The 16,747-nt window shown below is 52.8% G+C and overlaps 2 protein-coding genes across 2 annotated transcripts; both read right to left on the bottom strand.

Moving 5' to 3' along the window:
* Positions 1 to 383: 383 nt before the first annotated feature.
* Positions 384 to 3,137, bottom strand: CCDC8 (coiled-coil domain containing 8). Its single transcript, XM_008684485.2, has one exon. The coding sequence runs from the start codon at positions 2,465 to 2,467 to the stop codon at positions 854 to 856; it is 1,614 nt and encodes a 537-aa protein (XP_008682707.1). The 5' UTR covers positions 2,468 to 3,137; the 3' UTR covers positions 384 to 853.
* An 11,376-nt stretch (positions 3,138 to 14,513) lies between these two features.
* PNMA8C (PNMA family member 8C) lies at positions 14,514 to 15,332 on the bottom strand. The gene has a single exon (XM_040633053.1). It carries the CDS (start codon positions 15,330 to 15,332, stop codon positions 14,718 to 14,720), a length of 615 nt encoding a protein of 204 aa, XP_040488987.1. The 3' UTR covers positions 14,514 to 14,717.
* Positions 15,333 to 16,747: the final 1,415 nt, after the last annotated feature.

Genomic DNA, 16,747 nt, shown 5'->3' with positions numbered 1-16,747 from the left:
TCCGGCTTTTTGGCCTGTCTCTAGTGCAAAGAGTTTTCATTGTGCCCAGTGGCCAATCTGCCCCAGGAGATGTTCTGGGGGTTTGATCGAAACAGATTCCTGGGCCACACAGCCAGCTGGAGCAAATCCACAGCTCTGGCATGAAGGGCCCCAGAATCCGAATTTTGGCCACGTTTTCCAAATGAATCTTCTGCCCCTTGTAACCAAGCTTGGGGGAAGTATGTAACGTGCGGGCCCTGGGCAGGAAGCCAGCTGCACGGGGATGGCAAGTAAAGTGACATAAACATGGGGCACCATCCCGGAGGGTGGGAGTGGAGGGGACACAAGGGAGTGACGACATAACCTTGGAGCATTCTTCACTTGCCCAATTCAAAGCCAGGAAATCATGTGGTAAACATTTTTATTTGCATGTTGGATTGCGCCCTTTTTTTTAAGTTCAAGGAGGAGGTCAGTATTAAGTGGGCAGTAGAAAAGAAGAGAAAGGGAGAGGGGAGGGAAGGGGAGGGAAATTCGCCACCACCTTCTCCCCTTTCAAGCTGAGCACTTAGACTTGCATTGGAATAATTAAAATCATGAGTGATGCAACCCCTTCGTATGGCTCTCTTTATGTCCCTCGGGTGACTAGAAAGAGTCTGTTTTTAAAAAGATCAATGCATGAAAGATAAACTTTTAACAAGAAAGAGGGCTGTTGGGTGGAGACGGGAGGCCCACTGCCTGACCCTTGTCTGCCTCCATTTTCAAGTACGGTGGCAGGAAGGGCATCTCCATCCAAGCTCGGGAGGGGGAGGGCGGCCCCCCGAGTGGCGATAGCATGGCAGGTGGCGACGAGCTCCAGGGCACCCCTGCCCTCACCTCACAGCTGGTCTTCTCGCTCTCCCTGCTCTGCTTCTGCTCTGGCCTCTACCCTCAACACCCTAAGACTCCTGGCCTCGCCTGCCCTGGGGACTCTCTTGGGCAGGGTTGGCAACCGGGGAGTGTGCCAGAAGGCTCTCCGGCGCTTCCGAAACCATGAAAAACGTCCAGGGGTCTGGAACCTCACTGTTTTGACCTGTTTCCGGGCCTTAGCTCCTTGGGTTGTCCCTATGGACCCCCGGGCAGCTGGGGCTTCTGCCCTTTGGTTATGAACAGCTTCTGCCCTCTGGTCAGCTATGGCTTCTGCCCCATCAGGTGCAGCCTCTGCCCCCTGGACAATGGGGGCCTCTGCCCTTCGATTATCTGCAGCCCCTTCCCTCTGATTATTTGTAGCCTCTGCCCTCTGGACAGCTATGGCTTCTGCCCCTGGATTATCCTCAGCCTCTGCCCCCTGGACAGGTATGGCTTCTGCCCTCTGATTATCTCTAGCCTCTACCCTCTGATTATCTGCAGCCTCAGCCCCCTGATCACCTGCAGCCTCTGCTCTCTGATTACCTGCAGCCTCTGCCCTCTGATTATCTGCAGCCTCTGCCCTCTGATCATCTGCAGCCTCTGCCCTCTGATCATCTGCAGCCTCTGCTCTCTGATCATCAGCAGCCTCTGCCCTCTGACCATCTGCAGCCTCTGCCCTCTGACCATCTGCAGCCTCTGCTCTCTGATTATCTGGAGCCTCTACCCCCTGATCCGTGGGTGCTGCTTCCTCCCTCCTGCGACGGCGGAAAGAGGCCCATTTGATTTTGGGCCTCCATCGTCTTGGGGACGTCTCAGGCACCTGCCCATCTCCTGTGTTGCCCACATTATCCCCCCGGCTGGCTCTGGCCGGCCCCGATGCCCCAACCCTCTCCCGCCTGGTAGAGGCCTGCTGGGACTCGCTCCCCTCGGGGCTGGACCTGGGCGTCCAACCCTTCACCCTCTGCTTCAGCTTCCCCCAGGACACCTGGCTGACATACTCTCGCCACCTGTCCGCCTTGGACAGCTGCGGCCTGGGGTTGTCCTCGAACATGGGCACGGGCAGGTTCACGCGGCGGCGGGCAGGTGGCGCGCTGGGCTTCTTCTCCCCTCGCTGCAGAAAGGCCTCCACCAGCTCCTCGTCGTCCTCGCTCTCCAGGTCGCTCCCCAGAAATTTGCTGCCCAAGTAACTGACTGGCATTTTGCGTACCTTCCTGCTGCGCCCCGCGCCTTTGTGACCCTTGTGACCCTTGTCTCCCTTGTCTCTGGAGGTCTCGAAGTCACTGAACTCACTGTCGCTGGCGTTGCTGCTGTCATAGGTGCCCACAACCAGCCGCGGGGGAGGGGTCACCATCTGCTGGACTCTCCTCCTTACCCGGGGCTCCTTGGGCTTTTTGGGGGGCTGGGGCGGGTGTGGGGTGCTCTTCTCAATGATGCGGGCCACGTCCTCCAGCGTGCGGCCTTCTTCCTCCAGAAACTGGGTCAGCCGCTCGCGAAATTCCGCCTCCTTGGTGGCAGGCTTGGAGATGACCCTCCACACGCCTCCCGCCAGCCTGACCTCCCGGGGGATGAGCAAATAGTCGACGTCCTCCCCGATCTGCAGCATCCCCACCGTGGAGTCCTCCTCCCTGCGGAACACCTTGCCAATCTTCTTAAAGGTCCCCACGGGCTTCAAAGCTTCCACGAGGACGTCCAAATCCACATCTTTGCAGACATCGGGGACGCTCCAGAGGATAAGGCAGTCGGGGGATGGGAGGAAGCCCCAGGGGAACCAGCCCCCCACGTGGCTTTTCTCGAGGGTCTTTAAGATCTCCAGGGTGAAATCGGGGGTGGGGGCAACGACCCCAAACTACAAGTAGGCCTGAGTCTTGGGCGATGGGGGTCGGGGAGGAGGGGAGGAGTCCTCGCCGAACTGCCCGGGCGGGGGGGAGGGTGTCTCACCTCTCCAGCCAAGGATGAGCCAACCCCTCCCAACTTCTCTGCCCGCCACAAAGTCCAGTCTTGACCAAGTCCGGCTCCCCCGCCCCAAGGACTGGCGGGAATCAGTTCCCAGGATGCTTACGTGAGCCGGGGTGAGGTCAGTCCGAGGCTCGGAGCCCACCGCCAGCTGCAGACGTGGGGTCCCGGCTCCGAGTTGGGGCGCACGGGCTGCCCCCGTGGCTCTTCCTGCCTTGGGGACGCGCCTGCAGCTTGGGAGAGGCCTCCGCACACAAAGACGACTCAGCCGTGGCTATTCAATATGGCCGAGGCGCTTGGAGGCCGCAGCCCAGCCCCCCCCGGAGGGTCTCCCGCCCCCAGGCAGGCTGCCACCCCCGTCCAGGCTGACCTTGACGCGCGCCTGCAGCCTCCAGCCCGTGCGCTCAGCGCCGAGGAGCGCGCGCGGGCAGGAAGTTCCTCCTCGCTCTCCCCTAGGGTGAGGCCCACCTTCCCCCTTCTCATCTTACACTCCCCGACTCGGGAAGACTGACAGGGGGGCTGTCCACTCCCTTCGGGGCGCCCTCCCTCCCCTCCCCCACAGGGGTGTGGCCGCGCTCCGGGCCTCCCTGGGGCCACGGCTTCCAAGCAGAACGCCCCGCCGAGGCCCACGTCAGCACCTTCCCCGGGAAAGGCGGCAGTTCCCCAACCTGCCCTTCTAAACGCGCGGGATCCAGCCAAACCCCAGGGTGGGCATGCTAATGCGGCCGGCCTCGGGCAAGCCGGGGCCACTGTGCGCGCTTCAGCATCCCGAGACTCTGGGTACCAGCGGTTCCCGCCTGGGTAACCATACAGGTCGGTGGAGAAATTGGAGCCGGGATCCTACCGCACCAGCGCCTAGCGCGGGGCTTGGCACACCGTAGGTGCTCAATAAATACTTGCGGGGTGAATGAATGAACCGAAGTGTTCATCAGGAGGCACTGGCTCCCTTGTACGAGTCTCACATTGAAATACTATGCAGCTGTGTAAAAAGAAGCACCTAGTAAAAAGGACAGTCAGGTTTTCTGGAGCTTGTCCTAGTGCTTTCTCCGGATTAACTCCACGAAATCCTCCCTATAACATTATGATGCAGGTAATAGGAATGATGATGATCCCCCATTTTATTGTATTTTTTTAAAGATTTCATTTATTTACTTGAGATAGAGCAAGGGTGAGAGAGGGAGAGCTCAGAGGGGCTCCCTGCTGAGCGGAGAGCCCAACGGGGTGGTGGTGGTGGGAGGCTCGATCCCAGGACCGGAGATCATGACCCTAGCGGAAGGCAGCCACTTAATGCCTGAGCCACCCAAGCGCCCTGATCATCCCACTTTATAGCTGAGAATGTAAAATCTCTTGCTTGAGGGCCCACAGCCAGAAGCGATGGAACCTGGGTTTGAATCTGAAACGGTCTGACTTGTGTGTGTATGTGTGTGGGTGGAGGGGGGCAGGCAAAGGGTCTAGACGTGCGGGTGTACTGATCTCGGGTACAAGCACAGCCGACAGTGGCTGTCTCTGGGGAGGGAGACTGGGGAGCCCCAGAGGTGGCAAGAGACATGTACTTTCCCCCTCTGTATCTGTTTGGATTGCTTGGATTTTTAGAAGTCAAAAATGTTAATTAAATAAATTAAAGCAAAGGTCCTCAGACTCGGCCATGGACAGAGAGGGGTCTGGATCCCTGGGATGTGGGGCGCAGGGTGTGCAAAGCTTCCCAGTAAGTCTGAGGCCTTCAGCTCAGTAACAATATGCACCATGATGGCATTAGTAATCAGGGAGCGTTAACTTGCAGGGAGCGTTTTCTTGGAACCAGGCGCCCTGCTGTGTGTGGAGCGGGCCTGTTGTTAGGCATTCTCTGAGCTACGTGCAAACAGCTCACTGCTTACCCCTCGCTGCCTGCAATTGACCCCAGCCCAGCAGCTGGAACGAATCTTTTAAAAACTTAGATCTGTCTCTACTCTTTTAAAAATCCCCCATCTTACTCAGAGTAAAATCAAAGTCCTCACCGTGGGCCACAAAGCCCAAGCACACCTCCTCCACTTCCCTCTCTTTCCCTCCCTTTCCCTCCTTCTCACTGACTCCACTCCAGCCACCCCCACCTCTTCACGCTTCATCAAGGCACCAGACTCAGTTCCACCTCAGGGCCTTTGCACTTGCTGTTCCCAACCTCCAGACTGTTATGGTCCTGCCTTCTCTTGGCAATTTCCCTCTGCTCAAATGTCACCTTTTTTGGAGATGTCATTGCCCCCCCCCCCCATATGGGAATAGCATCTACCCTCTCCAGGGTCCTCTATCTCAGGAATCCTTAACCCTTTCTAAGTGCTATGGGGCCCTATTCAAGATAAAGTTTTTCAATGCTTAGAATCGCATCCATCGGATTACAAAAGAAACCAATTATAATGAAATATACAACTGTTAAAAGGGAAAAAAATTTAACAACAGCAAAAAACCCTGCAAAATAATAATGAGTTTAATACAAGGTATAAAAAAAGAAACATATAATTTTATTTAACTCACGACGTGGGATTTTATTTAGTTCTTGAAAGAACCAGGCAGATGTGGAGAGAAAGAGGGAAGGAAAGGGAGAGAGGGAAGGAAGGAAGATGCTTGGCGGGTGGGGTTGGGGAAGATCTCAGCGAGGCCTTTGCTCATTTATTGGCTCATTCGGGTTGTTTTTTGCCTTTGCAGAGCCGGGTCGATAGGCTTTGCTGGATTTTTTCCTCCCTCCCACAAGCTCCATCCCAGCCGGCCGCACTCAGCCAGGGCCTGGCCTCCCACCGCCCCGCCCCTCCCTTGTGCTCCCTTTCCAGCAGCCCAGCGGTCTCCATGGCAACGAAGAGACGCGCGTTAGCGTGGGTCCGCCCCGGGACGGGAGGGTCCGGAGGGTGGGGGGTGGGCAGCACCTCTTCTGGGCTCCTCACCCCTTCTTTAGGCCGGATCCCCCCACTCAGCTTCCCTGAAAAGCTACCGGAAACTGAAAATCCCTAGGCTACCCGTTTGAGGAATGTTGGTTTATGAATCCAAGTCCGAAAAGTCAAAACTTCCAAGTGGAATGACCTCGCAGATGAGATATTTGTGTTCTGCAATTGGTAAAAGGTTTGTGTGTGTGTCTATGTGTGGGAGTGGGGCGGGGCGGGGAGGATTATCCTCGAAATGAAAACCTCAAATGTTCAACATTCTTACAAAAATTGCCAACCCCTGAGCAGTTCCGCTGTGGGTATATGGATTACTCAGATCTCGGGCAGCAGTAAGCCTTCTCCAGCCGCCCCAGGACGAACCGTAATCACAGCTCCCACTTTCATATGTGTTTAAAAGAGATGAAAAATCCAAAAAGAATGGAGGAAGAAAGCAAAACATGGCCCAGATCTCTCTACCCAGCTACGCTTGGTTGTGCCACTTTAAAAAATAATACTAAAGGGGCGCCTGGGTGGCTCAGGTCCTGATCCCGGAGTCCTGGAATCGAGTCCCATGTGTCCCACATGGGGCTCCTTGCTCAGGGGGGAGCCTGCTTCTCCCTCTCCCTCTGCCTGCCGCTCCCCCTTGTGCTGTCTCTCTCTCTCTGTCAAATAAGTAAATAAAATCTTTAAAAAATAATAAAAAAATATAAAATATGAAAAGTAACACACACGTTAAGAAAATGAAGTTCCAGAAAGATATAAAATGAAAAACAAGTCTCCTTCTCCCAGCCTCCAGCCTCTTCCCATAAAGTAACCACAGTGAAATACCTCCGTGTTTTTGCAGGAAAAAAAAAAAAAAAGCTTACATGTGTAATTTTAGAATGTACCCCAGGGGATGTTTCACATCATCTTGAATTATTTTTACCACGGTGCTTACCACTTCCTAGTATTTTCTTATTTATTTATTTATTTTCTTATTTATTTGTTGTGTCGCTATTCAAATACTCGCCCCATGGTCGGGGGGCATTTGTCTGGTTTGGTCACCGCCGAATGCTCAGAACCTAGAACGGTGCTGGTAGGTGCTCAAAATATTTGTTGGGTGAATGAACGAGAGGATTGTACAAGATTTATTACCATAAATCTCGCTTTTTTTCCCTGAATAGCTGGTCTTGAAGTCTTTCCGAATCTGTGTATGCCGATCAGTGTCGCTTTTCTTTTTTGTGACAATTTCCACCCTTCTCTGAGTAAGAAAGCAGGGAGCATAATACTGATAAGAATTCACTTTGATCGAGCACCTACTTTCTCCCCGTCCCTGTGCGTTCTTTCTTTTACTCCTTACAACCCCTCTTTTTTTTTTTTAAGATTGATTTATGTATTTGAGAGAGAGAGAACATGCAGGGAGGGGCAGAGGGAGAGAAAATCTCCAACAGACTCCCCGCTGAGCGTGGAGGTGGAGGGGGGCTCAATTTCTCGACCCTGAGATCAGGACCTGAGCCCAAAGCAAGAGTCTGATGCTTAACTGACTGAGCCACCCGGGCGCCCCACTCCTTACGACCCCTCTTTTTTTTTTTTTTTAAAGATTTTATTTATTTATTTGACAGAGAGAGAGACAGCCAGCGAGAGAGGGAACACAAGCAGGGGGAGTGGGAGAGAAAGAAGCAGGCTCATAGCGGAGGAGCCTGATGTGGGGCTCGATCCCGTAATGCCGGGATCACGCCCTGAGCCGAAGGCAGACGCTCAACCGCTGTGCCACCCAGGCGCCCCCTTACGACCCCTCTTAAGCAAGTATTTATTCCCATTTTCCAGATGAGAAAAACTGAGGCCAAAGAAAGCCACACAGCTAGTAAGTGACAAATCTTTGAGTTACTCAGGTTCATTAGATTCCAGCCCCTATACTCTTATGCCTTCTTTATTTTCCCAGTTGCTTATGGTGGTTTGACGGTGGGGAGCAAGGCTGGTGAGCAATCTTTGAAGACTTCTCTCCCAGGTGACATTTGTAACTTTGGCATAGTCACTGGATTTGTCCTCAGTCTCAAATGCCCAGAAATCAGATCCTGTCTAGAATGAATGGGATATAAATTAGCCACACGTTGTAACCAATGGGCTCATTGACAGCACATAGTAGGTCCTCAAGAAATATAGCGGGAAGCAGCCTTATGGCTTACACTCTGACTTCCAGAACCAGCCCCATAGTTGGGCCGCCCTTGCCTCTCACTTCTTCAACACAAAATCTAAAGCTGTTTGGTGCCTATGGAAGCAAAGCCGACAAAATAGCTGTATAATTGAACAATCGTTAATCCATCCATCCGTCCATCCATTCATTCATGGGGCACGTTTCTCTAAAGCAATAATTTGCAAATCTGGTTGCATATTAGAATCAGTAGTGAGAGTTTTAGAAATCACGATTTCCCGAGTCCAACCTAAGATCAGAACATCTTAGGGTGAGGGGGTGGGGTACTGCGTTACAAAAATAATCCCCCCAAGTGACTCTGAGCTAGTGATGGTTGGTGGGGCTGAGCAGAGGCAAGGGAGGAACTTGGCCAGCTGGAAATACCACACAGCACCCGCAAAAGAGCCGGACTGGAAATTAGGGTTTCTCCGATTTTAGCAACATAGAGGGACCCTTAAAGCGGGGGAGGGGCGGGAATCTCAGAGATCCTGTAATAGTTTGGATAATGCTTACCCATGGATTTCAGGTTTGAACGCCTGGCATTTGAAAATGTTACTTTATTTGGAAAAGGATCTTTGCAGATGTGATGAAGGATTTGGAGAGATTACCCTAGACTGTCTGGGCGGGACATCAGGAGTGTCCTGGTAAGAGAGAAGCAGAGAGACTAACAGACACAGAGGGGGAGCCATGAAGAATCAGAGGAGACAGTGTGACCACAATGGCAGGGACTGGGGCGATGTGGCCATAAGCCAAAGAACACCCCAAGGTTCCTCGCCAGCGCCTTCGGAGGGAGCTCAGCCTTGCGGACACCTTGATTTCGGAGTTCTAGCCTCCGGAAGTGTGAGGGAATGCGCTGCAGTTCTGAGTCACCCAGTTTGTGGTGATTGGCTGCGGCAGGCATGGGGAACAAATCTAGCCCCGCCCCACCCCCCAGTTGTGGCCGCGAATCCCCCAGACTCCAATGAGGAAAGTTCCAAATTAAAACATCCAAGTTTTATTCTGTGACCTTGTCTCTCAAGAACCATTATCCTCTTGAGAGCCTGGGTGGCTCATTTGGGTTAGTGTCTGTCTTTGGCTCAGGTCATGATCTCAGCATCGTGGGATCGAGTCCCGTATCGTGCTCCCTGCTCCGCCGGAAGTCTGCTTCTCCTTCTCCTTCTGCCCCTTCCCCCTGGTTGTGCTCTCTCTCATTCTTTCTCTGACAAGTAAATAAATAAAATTTTAAAAAAGAACCATTATCCCCAAAGTGAATTATTGTGCAGTCTCCTGGCCCCGGGAACCAGGTATGGGTGATGAGAATCTTAGAAGGGTTTTCAAATGCCCGCTGCCCCGCCTGCGGAACTTCCTTCTGGGGCCTGCCCCTTATTGCCAGCATCACCCCAGGGTGGTCCAAAGGTTAGACGTCCCTTTTCTCAGGAGTCTATGAAGCCTTTGGCATTACATACCTAACTTTCCCATAAAGATGCCTCTTTTTGCATTTCCTGACCACCCTCAGCAATGGGTACAATTAATCAACCCATTTTACAGATGAAGAGATTGAGGCATAGAAATGAAGTAATTCCCCCAGACAGCTCACCTCCCAACTGCCCCACTCTTGTTTTCTTTTTTTTTTTTTAAAGATCAGCTCTATTGGAAGTATAATGTCCATCTTATACATGTACCCTTTTTAATGTCCCATGTGGTAAGGTTGATTGATTGATTGATTGATTTGAGAGACAGAGAGAGTGTGTGCACAGGGGGGAGGAACAGAGGGAGAGGGAGACTCTTAAGCAACTTCCATGCCCAGCACAAGCCCAACATGGGGCTCGAGCTCACAACCCTGAGATCGTGACCTGAGCCAAAACCAAGAGTCGGACCCTCAACTGACAGAGCCACCCAGACGCCCCTCGTGTGGTAAGTTTCAGAGTCACCATTACCACAATCAAGATACAGAAGACTTCTGGGGCGCCTGGGTAGTGCAGTCGTTGGGCGTCTGCCTTCGGCTCAGGGTTTGATCCCATTGTTCTGGGATCGAGTCCCACATCGGGCTCCTCCGCTGGGAGCCTGCTTCTTCCTCTCCCACTCCCCCTGCTGTGTTCCCTCTCTCACTGGCTGTCTCTCTGTCACATAAATAAATAAAATCTTAAAAAAAAAAAAAGATACAGAAGACTTCTATCACCCCAAAAAGTTCCCTTGTGCCCTTTGTGGCAGTCCCCTTCTGCCTCCCTAGCCCCAGCTATGGCTCTGCTTTCTGTGCCTCGAGGGTTGTTGCTTCTGGAGTTTTCTATAAAAAGAATCACCGAGCATGTGTCCTTTTGGTCTGGCTACTTTTCCTCGATGGAAGGATTTTGAGACGCATCTATGCGGCCGTGTGGACCTGTAGGTCATTCTTTTTGTTGCCATGAGACAATGTATGGTGTCAATCTACCACAATTTGTTTATCTGTTCACCTGTCAGTCGGGATCCGGGTTGTTTCAGTCCTGGGTACTTATGAATAATGCTGTTGTGAATACTCCAGAGCCTCTGTTTATTTTTTTTAAGATTTTATTTATTTATTTGAGGGAAGAGAAAGAGAGAGGTGTCCTGAGCCAAAGGCAAACGTTTAGACAGAGCCACCCAGGTACCCTTCCAGAACCTACGTTTTTAATGCATGGTATGAAACTGTGGCATGAGTCGTATTAGCACCGCTTTACAAATAAGGAAACTGAGGCCCAGAAAGGTGAAGTCACCTCCCCAGAGGCACACAACCAGTTGGTGGCAGAGTCAAGACTGGCACCCAGGTCTGTCTGCACAGCTCTGAATCCTTGGACATGCTGTCCGTCCTGTGCCCTGTGCGTGCGAGGACACAGGCTGGGTGCCGTCCCCGAGGGGTGTTATCTCGCTGTACTCACTACTTTGCCCAGGTTCCCAGACAGCCCTTTGTCCGAATACAGAGAACATATTGTCTTCTGAGGAAGCTGGGGACACGTTTAGCTCGGGAATCTGAGATCCAAAATCAGGCTAACGCGTTCTTTGTCAGGGCAAAACGCAACAGTCAACTGGACCCAGGATCTGAGGGGCCGACTTCATAGCTTCCTCCCTCTTAGCCCCTGGGCCAAGTCATTCACATGTCCTCCCCACACCGGGTTACCTCTATCCCCATTTTACAAATCAGCAACCCAAGACGAGACGCAGGGGGTTCAATGGCTTGCCCAGGCTCATTGTGCTTTGGGAACTGGAGGAGGCAGGACTCGAACCCAGGCCATATGTCCAACACTACTGTTGACCTCCAAACCTCCATACACCAGGCAGAGGCCTCTGCTGCTTTATTTGGCAGGTTGCCTAGTGAGCGAGCCAATTAGAGGAATTTCAGATTCAGTTCCCCTATTCACGGCATAGATATTTATCTGTGTTCTAGGTTTATTACCGTAAGACCGGGTTTTTTATTTTCCATACTCTGATGCGTGGGTATCTGCGGCCTGGCTGACTCTCGAAGGACTGCCCTCCCAGGGTCAGGCAATTTCTAGAGAAAGTAAACACAGCTTGCCCTTCAACCTGTCCAGAGCCTCCAACTACCTCCTTTATCAGGCCCTCACATTCTGGTACCACCCACCTGCCCTATTCACCCCAGACCAGGTCCCAGACAGCTAGGGACAACCCCTAGACCCCAGAATCTGCTGGAATTATTCATTTATTTGACAGAGAGAGAGAGGGAGGGCACAAGTAGGGGGAGCAGCAGAGGGAGAGGCAGAGGGAGAAGCAGTCCCCCCACTGAGCAGGGAGCCGAGGCAGGGCTCGATCCCAGGACCCCAGGATCATGACCCGAGCCGAAATCAAGAACCGGACGCTTAACCAACTGAGCCACCCAGGCGCTCCTAGATTTTTTTTCCAAATTAGATCTAGCATGGAATCCCGCAACATATCAAAGAGCATGCTGTGATTGCTTTCAATACATTCATTTTATAAGTTCATATTTGTACAATAGAGCATCGACCACAAAGAACAGGGAAAAGTTTTAACGGAACCCGCTCTTGAAAATGGGGGTTTATCGAGGCCAGCTGCGGGCATCTCTCAGCCAGCACGTCCAACTGATCTGGGAATTTTCACTTAGGGTTCGCTGTGTGCCAGCCACACAGATAACTGGCTTCCAGTGGTAACCGGGTGACACAGCTGCTTGTGTTGCTACGTCAGGAAACTCTTCCGGAAAACCTCGAGAAGGGGTAGGAGGTTGGGTTTTAGGGGCAACACTGAACACTGACACATGCTCACGTTGTGTATCACACATATGGATGTCGTATGGGAAACACCCCAAACCCACAATAAGCACAAATATACAGTCTTGATACTGCAAGAAGACGATACGGCATGTCACGCTGTCCCGTTTTACGACACGATGACTGTGCCTTGGTGGGAGAATGGCAGGCCACTAGCTCATGTGCCTGAGGTCTCAGTGAAGCCCAGACTCTCAGAAAACAGCGAACACAGCAACACGATACGCTGTGAGTGCGGTTGCCCGGGCTGGAAACTTACAAGGGAGAAAAAGATCAGGAGAGCGCTATGACCACAGATAGGCTTGCAAGAGGAGTAAATATGTATGTGGGGATGGCAGGAAAAGCTTTGTCCCGAGCATTCCACAACAGAAGAGGATGGGGAGGCTGATGATTCAGAGACAGCAGGGGGAGTGTCCAGAACTCAGTCTTTCAGGTGTTTAGGTTGTCGACGCACGTGAACTCTAAAAATTCCTTCTGTCTTGACACTCGCCAGGAATGCAAGGACCTAAGAGGGATTTCTGACTGCCTGAGGGTGGGTCCCTTGCCTGCACCCTGGCTGCCAAGGTGAAGGGGTGGGTGGAGAGAGAATCTCCACCTTTTGGCTGTGCTGGGGGGGGGGGCGGGGCTCAGGGTGTAGCAGATATAAGAATAGGGGTTGGATGCTGGAATTCACAGATGTGACTGAAGCCCACCACATTAATACGTTGGGGGTCTCCACCATCACGATTTGGTAGGTAAGAATCTGAATGTGTGTGTAAATTGCATTTTTTAAAAACCAAAGAAAGTCAGCTCAAACCTTTGCAAATCCCTGAACTAATGGAAGTTTGCAAATTCGCAGACCGGATGTCCCCGAATAAGAGCTCGGTCTACCCACGGACATTTGGGTTTTACCTGATTCGTTTCTTTGTTTTTGTTGTTCTTTACCATCCGGGGGACTCAAAGTTAATGCTGTTAATGGATAACTCCTGACGATGACCTCTTAATTATTTACCTCTTTTCGGACTATTTCCTGAAAATCTTGCCTTTTGTTCTTTACAAGCGGGGTGCCCCCTCTGGCCAAGCCTCAGAGCTTCTGGAATTGAATTTGGGGAGAACCGTATCCTGACCTGAAGGGCCCATCGGAGCAGAGGAGTCCCATGTCTGACCATCCCCTGCAAGGGAGACCGAGTGCGTACAGGACAGCGACAGCTTTGGACAGAGTCAAACACAGAGCACTGAGCACCTCACGTGTGGGAAGCAGGCAACTCACTTCGTCAGGTGTGATTTCTGCAAAACACAGTGGTCCACTCTGGACGAGTTTGTGCCAGAGGTATCTTCAAGGTCCATCCTTTTAAAAGACAAAAAAAACGGTCTAGACTTTGCAATGGCAGGATCTCCAGCAGGGCCCAAAGCTAGAAGGGTCTGTGTCTCTTCCTGGCAACACATACTCAGCAAGAGGGCTGTCTCCTATATCAGGCCTTGCGGGGGGTGGGGGGGTTGGGGAGGTTGCTGAGAGGGGATAACGGCTTTTCTCCAGAGCAGGGATCTCCCCGACGTGCTCCTCCTGCTTGGCTTTCCTCAGCTCGGGCAAGAGACCTTCTGAAAACCCTTGGAATCCTGGACCCTGTTACTCCTCTTCCGTTTCCTGCAAACACCTGCTCATGCGGGGGGGAGGGGGAGACAGCCCGCGGTCTCCATGGCAACAGTCCAGATGATGCTTCTTGGCTAGGACTGCCGCCTCTGGCTGGTTCCTTTGGGTCTCCAGGTTGTTAGACGTTGTTTGCGGGTTCTTCGCTCAGAAGTTACCCTCGCCCACTCAAATAATACACACACACACACACACACTCAGGTGTTACTCCCACAGTTGCACGTTGCCCACAACTCCTCAAATATTAAACTCGCTCTAATTCATATATTACCATCATACTCAGATGCTACCCACACACGCAAACGGCACCACGCTCCCTCATGTATTCGAGTAACTCAGACGTAACCCGTACCTACTCAGATATTAATATGGGTGCCGCGAGGGCAAGATTTGGGTCTGTTTGTTCCCTGCTGTGTATGCCCAGTGCCTGAAACAGCGCCTGGTACACTGTGGGCGCTCAGAAAACATTTGTTGAATGACTGAGTGATCCACACCCAACCAGGTATTACCTAGATCTGCTCAAATGGTACCCACGCCCACGCAGATGTGCCCCAGTAACTCACATGCTCCCCAGTCTCTATGAGGGCCATGAAGGCAGGGATCTGTGTTGGGTTTGCTCCCTTCTCCCAGCTCTTAGAACAGTGCCTGGGACATAGTAGGTGTGCAATAGATATCTGCAGAATGATGGAATGGCCCACACTCAACCAGATGTTACCCCCCATCACTCAGATGTAACCTGCAAGTTAACTCAGATCAAAATGCCCCCCCCACTCACACCAGTCGGATGTTCCCCACGCTCACTCAGATGACACCCATTACCATTCAAAGTGACCCAGACACCAGAGTCATAGTCCTCCCCCCATACGATCCACACTCACTCAGATTCCCCAAACTAATTCAAAGGCTGCCTCCCCTTCCCGTCATCACCCGCACCCACTCAGATCACACCTCCCCTCACCCTGCTGCCCCTGCGCCCTCCCCACCTCACCTCACAACTTCTTGTCAGATGCATGGTGCCGTCGACGGCTTTTCTTGTGCTTTCGCTTGCCTCTCTTGTCATCTCCAGCCTGGCCCTGCATCTCCGTGGAGTCCAGAGGTGGGGCCCCTTCGGTGCCCTTGGGGGCCCTGGCCCCCGGCTTCTCCCCTGGCCCGGGCGCCTGGCACTTTCTGGCAGGCAGCTCGCTGGGGCCCGTCCCTGTGGGGCACAGTTCCTGCCTCAGGACCCGGGCCACATCCTCCACTGTCCTGCCCTCGCTCTGCAGGAAGAGGTTCAGCTTGGTCAGGAATTCGATGTCCTGCTTCCGGGGCATGTAGACTACTCTCCACATGCCGCCCTTGCCCTTGATCTCCCTGGGGATCACGGCATAATTGAGGTCCTCCTCCAGCCTAATGATGGCTGCCTTGGATCTCTCTTCTTCCAGAAAGGCCTTCCCGGCCACTTCGAACTTGCCCAGAGGCTTTAGGGGGACCCGTATGATCTCCTCGAATTCCTCGTGGTTGCAGTCTTCTGGTATCCCTAGGATCATGAGGGACTTGTAACTGTCCACCTCGAGCGCCTTGCACCCGTGCTCCAACAGAGCGATGTCCTTGACCCCGAAGAGCATCTTGCCCAGCTCTCGGAGGCAGCAGTATGCCCGCTGGTGCGCCCCTGAGCTGCCTCGGGAATCCACAGAATGATCCAGGATGCCAAGATCCCTTCCCAAAGGCTAAGTAGGAGAGAGGCCTCACGGGCCCAATTTGTCCCTCTGGTGGAGGATGCCCCTGGCCCTGCCCGCAGGGCTGCAGTGTCCCGCCTTCCCCCGAGAGGACTCTTGGGAATTCCCAGGGACTTACGCTCAGGGAAGCGGAGGTGGCCTCTGCCAGCTGGCTCGTGGGTCCCGAGTCTGGGCAAGGCCACACCAAGGAGGGTCTGAAGATGCACTTCCCCTTTCTTGGTGATGGTGTCCAAAGGTCTCAGCCGTCCTGGCTGTCTCAGCAGATCTGGGACGGCGGGTCTCCCTGGGGCTGCTGCCACCGGGGTGTCGTGGACGGGGGCCCAGAAAGCAGGGTGGCTAGTCTCTCGCGGCTGGTCCAGAGGCTGCCCTCAGTGCCCCGTGGTCCTGAGAAGACAAGGATGTGGCCGCTGCACTTGCTCCCGCAGTGACGTCACCGCCTCCTTCCGCTCTGCGGCCCAGAAGTCTCCATGGCAACCGCGGGAGCATCGCCTCTGCCATTGGCTGGGGCCAGCGGCACTGAAATCAGAGTCCAAGGGGGTCACTCGGGGGTGAGGGGTCAGCCACCGGCCTTCAAAAGCACCCTCCCTTCTGCTCTGAGAAAATGGATGATTCGAGGGGAGAGGGGACAGAGAAGATACAAGAAAAGCCTGGAACATTTGGGGGGGCGGGCGGTCAGAAAGTAAGGAAATGTTCAAAGAAAGACGAGAACAGGTGGAAGGACAGAGAGCCAGCTTGAACGGCTCCCATTGGCCAAATCTGGAACAATTTGAGCATCAATGTTCAAAATGAGATTATAAACTCCTTGATAAAATAAAAATCCATGAGTCTGTGAGGATATAAAGAAATGTAAAAATGCAAAGTTTGGGTGGAAGGCTATACGTTGTCTCGCATAAAACTTAGGAATCAAAGGGAGCAAGAGTCTCTTTACCTTGGAAAGTCCGTGTGTGTAGGACACACCCAACAACATTCAGGGCAACATACTGGTAATTTTCGCACAAAATGTTCAGGAGGGGGGCGCCTGGGTAGCGCAGTCGTTAGGCAGCTGCCTTCGGCTCAGGGCGTGATCCCAGCGTTCTGGGATCGAGCCCCACATCAGACTCCTCCGCTGGGAGCCTGCTTCTTCCTCTCCCACTCCCCCTGTTGTGTTCCCTCTCTCGCTGGCTGTCTCTATCTCTGTCAGATAATTAAATAAAAAATCTTAAAAAACAAAACAAAACAAAACAAACCAAAAAAACCCAAAACAAAACAAAAAAACAAAAAAACCCAAAACTCAGGAGGGCAAAGAGTTCTTTGTACTGTACTTG

Source organism: Ursus maritimus, unplaced genomic scaffold (assembly GCF_017311325.1).
Source record: "Ursus maritimus isolate PB19 unplaced genomic scaffold, ASM1731132v1 scaffold_19, whole genome shotgun sequence".
Taxonomy (NCBI): Eukaryota; Metazoa; Chordata; class Mammalia; order Carnivora; family Ursidae; genus Ursus; species Ursus maritimus.
Note: the sequence above shows the minus strand (reverse complement) of the source record. Positions and strands in the feature narration are given on the sequence as shown.